Source organism: Paramormyrops kingsleyae, chromosome 25, assembly GCF_048594095.1.
Source record: "Paramormyrops kingsleyae isolate MSU_618 chromosome 25, PKINGS_0.4, whole genome shotgun sequence".
NCBI lineage: Eukaryota > Metazoa > Chordata > Actinopteri > Osteoglossiformes > Mormyridae > Paramormyrops > Paramormyrops kingsleyae.
The window spans coordinates 27,260,427-27,275,414 of record NC_132821.1 but is presented as its reverse complement, the minus strand read 5'-3'; the positions used below and the strand labels follow the sequence as shown (position 1 = coordinate 27,275,414).

Below are 14,988 nucleotides of genomic sequence, written 5' to 3'. Positions count from 1 at the left end.
GCCCCTGGGGGAGGGGGGGAATGTCCTGGCCACTTCACACTATAAAAATCTGGGGGCCAGACGTCAGAACCACTGGATGTAGTCTCACTTATGAGGAAGGGCTACACGTAGGATAGCAAGAGACAAGTATTGACTTTAATATAAGACCATGGGGGATCAAAGAAAGACCCGGACACACGGGAAAGCAGCATGGTGTTGAAGCTATAAAATATTTTAGCCATTTTTTCATCAGAAAAGAAAATATACATAATTACATTTTGTATATAGTAACTCCATTGTCTGCACTTTAGTGGAATTACCTGTTGCACTGCCTAACTTAAATTAGTGCTTTTCTATTGTCATTGTTTTGACAATTGCTGCACAAGTAGAGATGTCAACACAATTTTAATGTACTGACGCATAATGACAATAAATAATAAAGTGGCTCTTAAATAATAAAGTGGCTCTTATCTTAAACCTGAATGACAGTTGGTGAGGTCCATGCCTGGCTGCCTCACACAAAACGGTTTTCTTTGTTGCATTTTTCGTTGTGTCAACAGCCACCTGCACATACCTGAAACCACATCCTTCGTCTGCTGCTTCACCAGGGAGTGGGTGTCGTTAAATGATAAATACCCCTGCGGGGGGGCAGCAAACAAAGACAGTGATAAGTTGGGGAACACTAGGAACATTTTCTGACATGAGCATAAAATTAGAGCCGACTAATCTCGATTCTGAAAAAATGTGAAAAATACTTGACGATCGACTACGGCAGGGGTGGCCAATCTTATCCAGAAAGGGCTTTGCGGGTTTTCGCTGCAGCTCCCTAATTAGATCACTAATTAGCAGACTGATCGGCTGAAGAGTTCTCATACCTGGGTTTGAACGGCTGACCTAAAAGTTACCCCAAAAACCTGCATACAGACATAGTTCTGGGGTGGATAAGACTGGCCGTGACAGGACTATGGGATGTGAGACCACAGTTTGTAGATGTCCAGTAGACTGGACCACAGCGAGACCTGACAGCTGAGGAGTTCACTGGAGGTCAGTGGATTGAACACAATGGGTTAGTTTGAGAAGAATACTAACCTTCTGAACAATGTTGCTCAGGTCAGTCTTGAGAACGCCGTCCACACGGGCAAGTTCTCCACTTACGTCTGGCAACTGAAATTCAGAATGAGAACATTGGCCTTACAACTATTGGTCAACACGTTTCCAGCTGTGGCGACAACGAGCGCCCCATTGGAGGCTGTGGCATGGGGAGGGGGGGCGGGACACTGACCGCGGAGAAGTTGGCCCCGATGACGAGCTGGCTGAGCGTGCCGCGGACGTTGCTGCAGGTGTGTGAGACGGCACTGTCGAAGCAGGCCGGGTCATTTAGGGTGTGTCTCAGACTAGAGCGGATACCGTTGAGTTCTGCCTGCAGCTTGCCGGTGCCGTCCTGCAGGGTGTCCAGTGCCGTTCTCACGTTCTCTAGCGCCTCCCTGGTCTCCTGCATAGCTGTGCGACATGGAGATATGCTGAATAACGTTCCCCTAAAATTCTTGCACCCAACAGTCAGCCTGGGAGAACTTCAAAGACATTTATTCAGCGGTCTGTAGCTTAATTTATATGCTGTTATTTCTCACTCTCTCTTCGGCATAGACTCTGCTTCTATGTAAATTTAATTAAATCACATTTTGCAGCCACCCTTCTGTTTCATGTTTGTTAGTTCAGTAACAATTACTTCAAAAGTACTTAAAAAGTACTTCAAAAGTATTTTCCAGCTGCTGTGGCCTGCCTTTTAGCCACAAATCTGGATTAGAATCCATATGTCCAATCAGCTATAGTTACAGGTGGGGGAGTTAGGTCCTGTTGTTGGCTGAAGCAGCCTCATTTGCCCCAAGTGCAAGGGGTCAATGGCAAGGAGTGCCCCCTCCCCTGCCACTCACCGATTCAAAACACATCATTGGCTAATAATAAGGTTGGTCTCTCTGCACTGTCAGAAGAAAGGGGTAAAAATCCATACCTTTGCTTGTCACTGGGGCTGTACCCTAAAGGATCTGCCAATTGTACTCTTAGTTGTAGGTTATTGTCCATTTTAAGGTGCAGAAATGGACTCTGAGGACCATTTCTGTACCATTGATGGTACATTAATGCTGTTTGTACCTTTGGGATGCTACTCAGAGTCTGAGTATTTCTGTACCTTAAAAGATACAATTACAAGGGTACAGCCCTTGAGACTCCCGAGAAGGCTCAAGTGTCTGAGAGTATGTATGAATTACGGCCCCTCTAACAGTAGCCCCCCTACCTTAAAACAAATCCTACAATCGCCATTGCTATTTCAGAATGCTGATATCTCAGGGCCTTTTTCAAAAAAAAAACCCACACACATGAAGGTAAGACGCTACAGAAACACAAACGAGAACAAACAAGGGAACAAACAAGAGGCAACACAGGCCAGCCACCACAAGAACACTATTACCACGTCTTTATCATTTTACTTTACATTTAGCTTCTTAGCTAAAGTGTAAGTGGAAAGTCACATTCGGATTTTGTTCTTTTTCTTGTTCTAGTCATTCAGTGTGTTACGTGTGATGGCAGGTCTGTCCTGAGACTGGAAACTCTCCATCTACTGGGCCGGGTGCTCAGTGACCGTGCTACATGCCGTCCTTTTATCTAAACCTGCCCTTTGCTTTTGGACTAAAAAAGGCTACTTTTGTTCCGAGGTATTTTAACTTTTCACACTGTGCTCCCTGCTCCGACACCACAACACTGAAAACAAGGCTCATAAACCCTGATTTAAAAATAGTTACATAATTTTATTTATATATTATATAATTAGTTATTTACATTTACCTTTAAAAACAGTTATTTATATTTATAGAATCAAAATTGTGTACAAATATATGTTATACTTTTTATTATGAGATAATTTTATTTGTTAAAGTATGTTCTTTTAACGACCCACTAGAATCAATTAATTGTGATTACTGTGCACGGTCACTAATACTGACAGTGATGAGTTTTAGTTAGGCTGAATCATCATGACATACGGTGTAAAGTGGAAGATAGCTAAATAGTAGAAGGGCACTATAATTAACGCATGTTTAGGCAGCAGCAGCTGAAGACCGACCCTCTGCTTATGTACACAATGCATTTGGTTACTTTCTGTCTGACCTGGATAAGAAAACAGCTGAACACAACACAAGCAAACACAGCACCAAAAGCATGGCGGTAGACTTGGGCGGTATGACGTTATTACGGTATACCCCGAAGGTATTATATTTAATACCGTCAAAAACACAGACGCTCCATTTTCTATTTAGCTGATATAGTGATGTCATATTGAGGTGATATATTGTAGGGCACAACGTTAGCGGCGATTGGAGCTTCAGATCAATAAAAAAGTCAAAGAATAACAAGCATACGTAGGGTAATTCCGCAAAAACAAAATGGGCTGTAAATTGTTGGCGCATGGGCGGGAGACGAATCTAGTGCAGATGTGGCCGCAGATCGGACAGTGACATCACTAAACAAAGCGTTATCTTTTTATTTCTTTAACAAGGAGTCGTCTCCTCGTTGCCCAAGCACTCAACTTCGATACTGATGAGCCCGCTAAGGAAGGGTTGCCAACTCTTGTGCATCTGGCGTGACACTCCCGCTTTCAGACTCACGATAACGCAAGAAATCTTGCGGCAAATCTATATTATTCTGCTATAAACCTAAAATTTGCTACATTAAAAGCGCTGGGATAGTTGGCAAACCCTACGGACTGTTTACAAGGTAATAAATCTGTCACATACATTTAAATGCGTGTGCAGACTTGTCTCAAATTGAAAATCTCATGCCAGCCAGCTGAACAAAGTTAGCATCCTTGGTTTAGGCTCAGTAGCCTAATGATTTACTTTTTTTTCCCCCCTCAAATATACCGTATACCATACACTGGGGTGAACCGTTCAGAAGGTATGAAAAAACTGATACCGCCCAAGCCTACGAGTCAAGTTGACAGGTCACAGCACTCGATGGAAGTGCAGTCACCGATACCTTTGTGGGTCCTTTCCACTGTGGCTTTCAGTGCAACGGAGTGGAATGGAGCAGAGGAAATTAATGAAATTAAATGTCAGAATAAAAGGACAAGGCCTACCGTGAGTATCAAGGCCTACCGTGAGTATACAAGGCCTACCGTGAGTATTGCAAAAGGCTGCACCAAGAAAGCATTCTCACGTTACGCTAAAAGATTTGAGCTAAGCAATCTACCATCTACACACACACCCACAAACACAACAGAAATACAGTACATCGTGTTTACATTTGATTAACATGATATCCTCTTATACATGATACATTCACACTGATATAGGTTAAATTTCTCGAAATACACCGTCTACATAAGATACAAAATAACTGATAAACTAACACCTGAATCACTATGCTAGTGTTGAATTAACCAGCCATAATACACAAATACAACATTTCAATATTAAGCAGAGAATTTTTAACTTGTAACATGAAATAGAAATGGATGAACCGTAACGGCAGAAATGAAATACAATAAATTTAATGACAAAAAAAAAAATGCCAGGAATAATTACTTAAATAAAATCCAGCGATAGTTATTATGTGCTACTTTCTGCTTGCAAAACTGCAGTGACTTGCAAGAGCAATTCCGCCTCGATTGCATTTAAATTGATCACCCTTGCTGACACCCCCCATGTTAAATAAAAGTCATACTGATTTTCTAAGATTGCATTTCAACTCAGAACAAGGTTTTCTAATGTATCTTCATCAGTAAAATCATCAGCACAACTATATTCCACCTTTCATTTATAATAGCATTGATGTGAATTTTAAAACTAAACGTAGAAGAACATTTTGAAATGGATAAATACTTTAAAACAAGGCACGTATGAGGTTGTTTCTAGTACATTAAAACTGATATGGGTACACATGACCGCAACATAAAACCTGTTATATAACTAGTTTTATATTGCTATATAGGCAGTTCAGGTCCAGAAGCTACAAATCCAGACCACGTTTTTGTTTCTACCAACCAGCTGAGTACTCTGTGACTGTGACTCTTTATGCTCAACTGGTTGGTAGAAACTAAATCTTGGTCTGGATTTGCAGGTTTTGGACCTGAACTGCCCAACACTGTAAATAGCCAAAGTGGTGAGTTTTCCTTACATGGCATCGGCAGCCGTGTCTTTATCGTACTGGAAGTTGTATGAGGGGTGTGATGCATGGAAAAACATAAGGAGCCCTTCACTACGTAACATGCTACAAACATGCTATACTGGCAAGTTTTGGCGGGAAAGGGCACATTCTCCTCAGAAACTTCCGGCAGGACCGTGTGAGAGAGCTGTGGCCGTACCTTCAGTCACGCTCAGCGCGCCATCGAGGGCAGGGAGGACCTCTTTGCCAAGCTGACTGTGAATCCCACTACCAAGCAAGGCCCCAATGTCTGAAGGTGTGAAGAGACGAGCATAATCGCATTAACGACCAAGGTAATGAGTATCACATGATGTCACATGACATTTAAATTTTTTTATTAAACACGCATAACATATTACCGGTTATCACTTATCAAACAGATATTTGCTTCCCGCCCATCTGAACATGCATTGTGACTAAAATTTATAGATAGTATGATGATAATATAATTCTTTGTAAACGCTGTTGTCTCGGACGCTATTAGGATCCAGAATAATATCACAAAGGTTCATGTCACTGTGGAATAAATGAATCTAGGCATACAAGCAAACAAAATGGGTATAAATTCTTCATTTGAGTCTCTGGGAGCGGTACTGTCAAGAAAAAAAATGAACATCTGAAAAATGTCGTCTGCAGCAGGACCGCATACGGAAAGCTTGTTTGTATGCTTCTTTTAAGTCTGAAAAAGAATCTTAAGACCTTTTGACGCTGCAACAGAGAATATGCAACAAAAGACATGGTAAAAACATTGCAAAATGGGGCATCAGCTTATCATGATTAAGGTTGCCGGATCCTTTCCAGAAACGTAACTGTGAGAACAGCATGAAGGAACCGCAAATGTTATCAAACACCAATACAGACAACACTGTGGAGGCAGAAATTATTTAGTCATAATGTAAATTTAAATGCAATAATGTGTAAACTTTTTTATTAAAATGAAGATATAAAAACAAGAAATATTTTTGTCAGTATGTTGGCCATATTATGGAATACACTTATAATAATTTCTGTTTGTAATACAAAATGACTAAAATGTATTTATTTAAAGGCAATAGGTATTTCTTTCAAATACTGGACAAAAAACACCATGAACAGAATGCATCCTTCCATTTGAATCACCTCTTTCAGTCAGTTACTAGCCAGTTTAATGAGAAAATTCCCAGAAGTCAAGCGATATGCTTTCAGTTAAAAATGCATTGGGACTCCCGAGAAGGCTCAAGTGTCAACTTGAGAACATTTGAAATGACCGACCTGATAAAAACAGTCTTTAAGACAAACAAGGCGATCAGGCTGATCTGGCCAGCGCATATAAAGCATCAGAATGCAATCTGGAAGTGGAGGGGGGCTCACTGGCTCATAAAGACGCTGTTTTGAACTTACTGTCAAGGTCAGAGAGGACTTTTTTCTTGACTACAGTGTACTGCGCAGTAACATAGTCAATTTGCTGAAACAGAAACAAACAGTTCAGCCAAGCAGTGCAGTCAATGAAGAGGAACAAAAGAAGGTACCCATTAAGATTAAGGAACAAATTTTCAGAGGGACAAGTGAGGAACAGAGAATTTATCTCTATAAAAAGTACATTGATAGTCTCTGATAAATACACGATACTAACAACCTAGCAGCTTCCCGCTCTCCCTTTACCGGACACACATACATCCACAAAGATGCTGCTGATTATTATGGACTGTGTTTGTGGTCGAGACAACAAACAGATACATATGAAACATCTGCTGAAGCGAGGAGAAGGTGTGTTAGAAAGTCAGTGATAGGCTAGCGTGGGAGGCGGGGCTAACAATATGCAAATGAGTTGACGAAAACCAACATTAGACTGACATTTTAAGCCTGAATACCCCACCCGCTTACATTATGCATATTTATAATACATCCTATACAAATCATATGAATCTCCATAGGCTGGACGCATTACCACTGGAATGTCATTGGCAAACAGCTTGAGGTCTCTCATGTTGGTGTCGACTAGCCTCTTCATGCTTTTGACGTGGGAGCTGAGGTTCTGATTGGCTGCGTACGCACACAGGACCCCCAATCTGAAAGAGAAGGACCCAACACAGGCCTGTTCAGTTAAGTTCAGAATGCATTGTTAATGGCTGTGTTCTTACTATACCTTCTGTCTGGCTGACTGCTCTGGCGTTGCCATCACACGGCCCTAAATTCTCTTTAATCCCATATGAGCTCTCCCACCGTTTGGTTTCACCCTATTGGCTATCGGCTCCAAACGCTTTTTCTTACTCTCCCGGAGGCTATGAAAACCCTGGTTTTAAATGGAAATTGGACTGAAGTGGGGCCACAATACTCTGAAATGCAATTTCCCCCACAACTCATTCTCTGCTTCCCCTAAACTCTCTGCTGACCTGGTGTGTGTGTGTGTGTGTGTGTGTGTGGGTTTGCATAGATAAATAGGACCAAATTGTGCCCAAAGTGTAGTAAAACCTGAAATTTCCCTACTTTTGGGGACATCTTTTGAGGTCCCCATTTGGATATAGTTTTATAAAAATCTGTAAATGCAATCAAAAAAGTAAAAATGCCAAAAGTCTTGTATTTGGGTTGGTTACTTATGGTTAAGGTTAGGGCTGGGTAGGGGTTAAGGGTGTCGTGACTGGGATTAGGGTTTTTCCCATAGAAATGAATGGAAGGTTCCCATTTAGATAGGAAGACCAACTTGGTGCATTTGTGAAAGTCCAAATTCCAAACAAACCATTTTCCTTTTCCCTTTTTATTATATAATGACTCATAGTGTTACATTATATATTGTTGTATATGAAATACATTATCATATATAATATAAATATTAACACTTAACATTAACTGCAATAGCCAACTTCTTAATGCCTTTATTATGCATTTGTAGAACAATCAGTGCATCTTCATAATGCATTCATAGAACATTCAGTGTACCTTCATAATGCATTCATAGAGCATTCAGTGTACCTTCATAATTCATTCATAGAACATTCATAAGCAGCATGTAAGTATACCTTAACCTCCTAACATACCTGTAGTATACATTAATAACAAACATTATACAATCATATCATTGTTTATTATAATCATATAATGTGTGTTATTAATATACATTAAAGCTGTTAAGGTGTGTTAGGATGTTAATGTACATGCTGCTTATGAATGTTCTATGAACACATTATGAATGCATTATGAAGGTGCAGTTAATGTAAAGCATTGTCATATAAATTATTATAGAATTACAAATGTGGTCTTTCCTATTAAATGTTACAGAGCATTTACAACTCCACAACAGTAGGGGGCAGTGTAAGCATGAATAAGAATGATCGTTTATTTGATCATCAGCCTGAATCACGGTTACGATTCAGAAAATACTAAGCTGAGTTTTGGTTCCGATCCTTTTTTGTAGGGCACCCGTCTGCATTTTTAAAGCGATTTGCATGCCCTTGTGTAAGGCCTTCATGGGTATCTCCGATTTGCACAGTGAGGTTTCGTAACACTAACTCCTGTTTTATGGCAAGGGATTACGAAGAATCACGCTTTTAAGAAATGGCAGGTAGACCATTGTGGTAACGTCCATGGAAGGCGCTCATTCGCCAGACCCAAACGGTTGGCTGTATATAGACCCAAACATCCAGACTCAATGTCAATACATGTGCCATGTGTTGGGAGAGCTGAGGCACTGTGAGAAGGTCCTGGAGGAGCTACAGAGATGGGAATGAACCGAGCGGCCAAGTGGCCGCAGCCGGTCAAGTGTGCTTCCAGTCCTGGGATGTCCTGGCACTCAGGACAGACGAAGAGTGCATTAACCTCGGAAAGACCTGCTACCTATCCAGCATTCAGATCAAACCAACTGGCACTGCAGTCTGCTGTCGCTTACAGCCTCGCACACTAAAGGCCCTCTTTCCCTTGACAATAGGAGTCGTTCTTTTAAAAGAGAACATCCTTTCCGTAAGCCGACCCTTGTGTGTCTGCCTAACAGAGGACAGAGAGCAAGAGTGATCTGATAAGAGATCAGCCCCACGGGCCGACACTTAGCCCTTCTGCTGCGTACGAAGAATGTAACATGAAGATGCTCTCGCTTCTGTCAGTGGGGGCATTTTTAAGCCACGGTCGGTGGAAGCCGAGAGAGTAACGGATACTATAATCACGCCTTCAGCTTTACCTCCCGCTTTTACGTTCGTCCGTGTTCCGTATAAAGAACTCGACTGGGAACATTCGATTTCAACTACACCAGTCGCAAAAGAACAAGGGTTTTGCTCTGAGGTTGTTCTTTAAATAAGATCGTAAAAAGTGCAGTTAACGACGTTTGTGGGAATCGTTTTGCGAGCTGATGTCGTGGCCAGCATCGTGTCCTCTGGGTCCGCGGCGTAGATGAACGGCCGCTGAGAGACAGGAATGCGGCCCGGTGGCGAATCCACGGTTGAATGGGAGCAGGAGCTGAAAGGGGCTGCACAACGGGCACTGTCTACCCCAGGATGTCACAAAGAGCCATTGTGGGGTCCGTGCTCCGTCTGGGAGCCCTGCTGTCACCACGGCCCGAGCAGGGTCGGCGAAACAGCCCAGCGCCCGCACAAAGGAGCTTTGATGCTCGGGGCAAGAGCATTTCAAAATAACAGGCCATTCAGCACGGGGGGCTCTTCCCAGCTCCATCCTATAATTGTCAAAAGTACAAGCACAAAATTGCACGGACATTTGGAAATGTGATGTGGGAACGGCCTTAAAGAGGAATTACGCAGGTTGTGCGATTTAGGATTATGTAGACCAGGGGTCTCCAACTCCGGTCCTGGAGAGCTACTGTCCAGTAGGTTTTCTATCCTACCTGGCTTCTAATGAGCCACACCTGATCTCAGGTAAGTACCAAGGACAGATGTGGCTCATCAGAAGGCAGGTAGAATAGAAAACCGATTGGATCTTTGACTGTGTCCAGAAGGTTGTGAGCTCACATCCCATGGCCAGCTCAGTAATCATATCACTACTGGGCCCTTAACCCCAGCTACTATAGGTGTTCTGGACAAAGGCTGATCCTGTGCTCTAACCCCATGCTTCCCTCAATTGTGTGTTACTTTCAACAAAAGTGTCTAGTAAAAATAAAAATTCTGTGTCATTTCTGATAGGTAGGAATGAAAATTGCCGGCCATTTCATAAAAGCAATTTTTCATTAGGCAAAGAAGCATTAATATGCCATTCAATACTTTAATAAGAATGACTACTTGGGGAACGATAATAAAATGAAATCAGACATAATAATGAAATCAAAGAGGGTGATTAACAGGTGACATTGTATTACGGTGAATGAATTTTTGCAATGATGGCTTGAGCTGACAAAAAGCAGGCCTAGATGGTGACATTGAGAAATTAGACACAAATGTCAAAACTTAATTTCAATTATTTAACAAAGTGGGGTCAGACAGTCACTGGAGCAACTGGGATTAAGGGCCTTTCTCAGGGGCCCAGCTGTGAAACCACTCTGCTTGCCACGGGATGTGAACCAGCGACCTTCCGATTATGGGCATTGAGTCCGAATTCATAGACACACTCACCATCCCTGTCTTCCATCCATCCATCCATCCATCCATTTTCCAAACCGCTTATCCTTCTGGGCCGCGGGGGGTCCGGAGCCGATCCCGGAAGCTACCCAGGCCGGGGGCCCAGCCCATCGCAGCCATCCCTATCTTGAAGTGACATATTTAACATTAAGCTAATTTAATGCTAGCAGACTGCTCAGTCTTTAACTGAATAGGGTACGGTGTGGGGGGGGTCACTCAGTGGGGTAAGACTCCACATCTTGTTTGGTGGTTCGAATCCAATGGGAGGCAGATATATCACCATTTGACACATAAACCCTACTATTCCTGGGTGATGGCTAATCCTGACTCCAAACTTTAGGCAAAAGCATCTGCTGAATGAATAACTTCTGTTTAACCACAAAAAGGACTTCACTCATGGGAACAATGGCTGATCGCCCCTAGGAACAGAGACCACCAATCTCTTTTGCTAAGGTTGGCCTAGCTATCTCTTCATTCATTACACTTAAGCTGCCCCCAATGTACCCATTTAAGATCTCCTCTCCTATTAAGACTTCCCATATTGAAAGCTCTGCTGACAATAGCCAATATGTGTGAAGGGGCCAGACCACCCTGGGGACCCTCTTCAAAGGAGGTGTATATTCTTCTTACCGGCTACGACGCCATTGCTGTATTTTAGCCTTAGGAGGGGAGCGAAGCCAGGTCTGAGAATGTGACAGCAGCCTGGTCACCAGCCAAGAAGAGAATCACCTCTGATTGAGAACTGGACTTGATTAAACTGGGATGAAGATCGTGGGAAGAAGGCAGGGCCCCTCCAATCGGCGTTCTTAAACGGTCCGGTCCTGGCGGCGCTCGGGGAGTCCAAAACCAACAATGACATAACTAAATATTTAATCACCCTGAAGTATCCAAAGGGGCTACCCAGTGGGATTGGAAATGACTAGCTTAGCTGTTAAGTCATCGATGTCCTGGAGAGAATAATATCCACTGGGCAAGCAGACTGAAAATAACACCTTTCAAGAGGAATTATTCATACATTCAAACATCATTTTGTGTAAACGACATAGTAATGTGTATATACAGTATATATACAGTATGTGGATTATGTTTATATTATGTTGTGAGGACCAACTATCCCCCACAATGTAATAAAAACATGTTTTTTTGATGCAGTGGGGAGCATTTTTCAGGTCCCCACAAAGATCTGTGAATGCAATCAAACAGGTAAAAATGCCAAAAGTCTCATATTTTGTTTGGTTACTTGTGGTTAAGTTTAGGGCTGGGTAGGGGTTAAGGTTGTCTTGTTGTGATTAGAGTTTTCTCCATAGAAGTGAATGGAGAGTCCCCACAAAGATATAATTACAAACCTCTGTATGTGTGTGTGTGTGTGTATATAGCTACTGTTGAAGCACACACCTCCAGTCTGATGAAGTCCTTCCTCATGTGAGTTATAAGGGTATTAGTGAGAATAGCTGCATAGTACATGTAGATGCACAACGACGACGGACTTGTGGTTTATCTACGTGTTTCAGTAATGAGGCTTAACGAATTCTAGTGCACCAAGTCTGCTTGTCCTTTATGTAAGACGGATTCGCTCTAAATGCCGCATCAAACACCTGCCACTTCTTCAGTCCCTCATAATTACACCCTGAGCCGATATTTCAAAGCGTCACTCTTCACAGCATATAAAAGCCCAAGTTGTAACTGTAATATTTAATCTTTCTGGTCAACTTTCATCACAATATGCTGTCTTCCTGGTCCATTCACGACACGATCCCGAACATCTAAAGAAAGAAATCACGTAAAATGAGCAATTTTGTGCACAGAAACGTAAAGAAATGTACTTAAGGATAATTACTTATCATTCAGCTGCTTGGTAGAAAAATTTAAATAAAGAAGATTTTGCACGCTACACAGCAATGACAAGTAACAAAATTAAACTGTAGATTCAAAAACAACAGTTCATGGCCCATTGAACAAAAGATTTAGTTGCAGTAGTCTTTTCACTACAAAGGTTTAGACATAAAAGTTGCACCAAAAGTGACAAGTGAAAATGTAACTGCATGGGTGTTTTTTTTTTATGACCTCATTACCTTTTTATATCCGAGTGCAAATTCTCAGAACTGCACTGTTTTCAAAGGCGATTTTGACATATTTTAATCAACACCTAAGCTTCCAGACTCCACCAGTATTCCTAGGCAGAGTGTGAAGCTGGAAAACATCACTTCTTGCATGAGACGTGCCTTAATAATCTTTGCATGCCGGCAGATTTCCAGGTACTGGTCCATGCAGTTGTAACATGTGACCAATCCATTCAGAGCGGGCTGCCATTGGTCAGCAGGGAACGGGATTCTAATTTAGACGTGCTTTGGTCACCAGAGGGGCAGGGCGGACGCTTCCGGCACCTGATTCAAGCCTCTGTGCAGCTGAGCCCATCCCTGGGGAAGCCCCATCTGGCAACCGCAGAACCAAGGTGAACGAATGACCTCCCACTCAAACGTGCAGGATGATGGCCTTTTAGAGAGAGGACATGGACCCTTCACTGCTGGCATATAACAAAGAAATATCGCTTTGCACCTGATCTGAAGTATTCACATCCAAATTTGCGTAATACTGTACTTCTAAATGCCTAATCTCACAATACTCCCTAAGCATGGCTCTTTATATTTTATTTATTTGTATATGCTTTTATACAAAACCTTTTTTTGTACAAAGCACAGTCAGCCTGTCCCTGGAGCAATTAAGGATGAAGGGCCTGAATCAAATGCCCAACAGCGATATCACTCTGCAAACACTGGGATTTGAATAAGCAACCTTCCAAACACAAATACGGCACCATTGAAACACACACCATCCCGGATGGAATTCACACCCCCAGAATCCTCGGAGCTGCTGTCATGGACCAGTCACGTCGCTGAGAGGCCTTCGGCTTACGGTGAGTTCCATTTGAACTGGACAGTCAGGATTTCCAAGTTACTCGTCAGGAATTTCCCCCGGAACGCCCCTTGAAGTCGGACTTCTGACTGGCTGCTCCGTGCATGTAGAGTAAAAAGCTGTACAAATTAACTGCTCATACTGCAGTTTTGTCTTTGTGTCTCATTAAATCGGTCAAACACACAGTGTTGTCCAACCCCTATCCGTGGAGATGTTGCTATGGTGTGTGCATGTAATGAGTTGTTATCAGCTGGTATTGCTAATGGCTAACATAGCTAGTTGTTCTGGAATGCGGTTAAGTCCGGTGCGACGTCATTCCCAGCCCAGCCTTCTGAGGTAAATGGAACGCAGCATTGTACTACAACAGTCTCCTACCATGAGCAATGACAACGCCCAGCTCAGAAACCTGATCATACACGTCTAGAAGAGAATTCACTGCCCGGTGTACCTTACAGGGTGTACCCATACAAGAGACAGAGCCATTAATGGACAAACTGCACAAAAAGGCCAAGCGAGGAGTAATAGCATACTTAAAGAATTACATCAGTAATTACCTGTCCACTATAAATACAGTATAAAATAAAAAATAAACATTCTAAATTAACCGTGCTGTCCAGCTATATTGGAAAGTTCCTAAATAGTTTAATGAATAAATGCATAAAAGAATGAAATGTGATTGTTTCTCCTGTAGACACATGAAGATGTATTAGATCTTTCCACAGTAATATTTTATGACCTTTGCTCTAAACACATCGGTGCATATTTCTAAGCTAGTTGACTCTTTAAACTGATGTCTGCATGTTCTGCAGGTCCAGGAGCTACAGCTGTCTTCTACTTTTTCTATGCAGAAGTTGACTGTGTCCAGATCTTCTGAGTCAAGATCTTGACTCAGAAGAGAGACTTTCTTTCGACGGCTGCACTTTGATTATGCTGCGATAATATTGGTACGTACCCGAGCAAAATCTTACCCAGGTGAGAAAATATGCTCTGTATACCAAAATGACTAGAAAGACCAACAATGGCAAATTCCATTAATACTGAAGACCATGCATAACAGTCTGAAATCCTTTTAAATGGTTTATGTCTACGGCGGAAACCCAAAAACTCTGTCTCCCAGGAGTGCGAATATCATCTATACGTACAGTATAAGCAATCTAAGCTGTTTCGCCTGGTAGAAGAGCGACATTATATTGAACGAAAAGCAGTTCTGCTCGACTGTATGAATCCACAGCCTCAGTCCATAGAAGAAGATAAATGCTAGAGAAGGCTTCCTCAGCTGACAGAAGCATTGCTCATTTAAACAGAATGCGAGCGATGGTAAGGCTAACAAAGTGAAGTTCGTCATCCTCCTTAAATTTACAGATGAGCTTAA

At 42.2% G+C, this 14,988-nt stretch overlaps 1 protein-coding gene across 9 annotated transcripts in view; it reads right to left on the bottom strand.

The window, feature by feature from the left end:
* LOC111837418 (prominin-1-A) overlaps window positions 1–14,988 on the bottom strand; it is a 55,816-nt gene that overhangs the window by 13,514 nt on the left and 27,314 nt on the right. For 7 of the 9 annotated variants that reach the window (XM_072707158.1, XM_072707164.1, XM_023799459.2 and 4 more), the window contains 6 exons: window positions 7,100–7,220; window positions 6,553–6,616; window positions 5,333–5,422; window positions 1,262–1,479; window positions 1,069–1,143; window positions 554–617 (listed from right to left, as the gene is read on the bottom strand). In XM_072707158.1, the coding sequence (XP_072563259.1) occupies window positions 554–617; window positions 1,069–1,143; window positions 1,262–1,479; window positions 5,333–5,422; window positions 6,553–6,616; window positions 7,100–7,220 (632 nt within the window). Of the gene's footprint in view, window positions 1–553; window positions 618–1,068; window positions 1,144–1,261; window positions 1,480–4,005; window positions 4,030–5,332; window positions 5,423–6,552; window positions 6,617–7,099; window positions 7,221–14,988 lie in introns of all 9 variants that reach the window. The other 2 variants (XM_072707157.1, XM_072707159.1) reach the window with 1 other exon arrangement.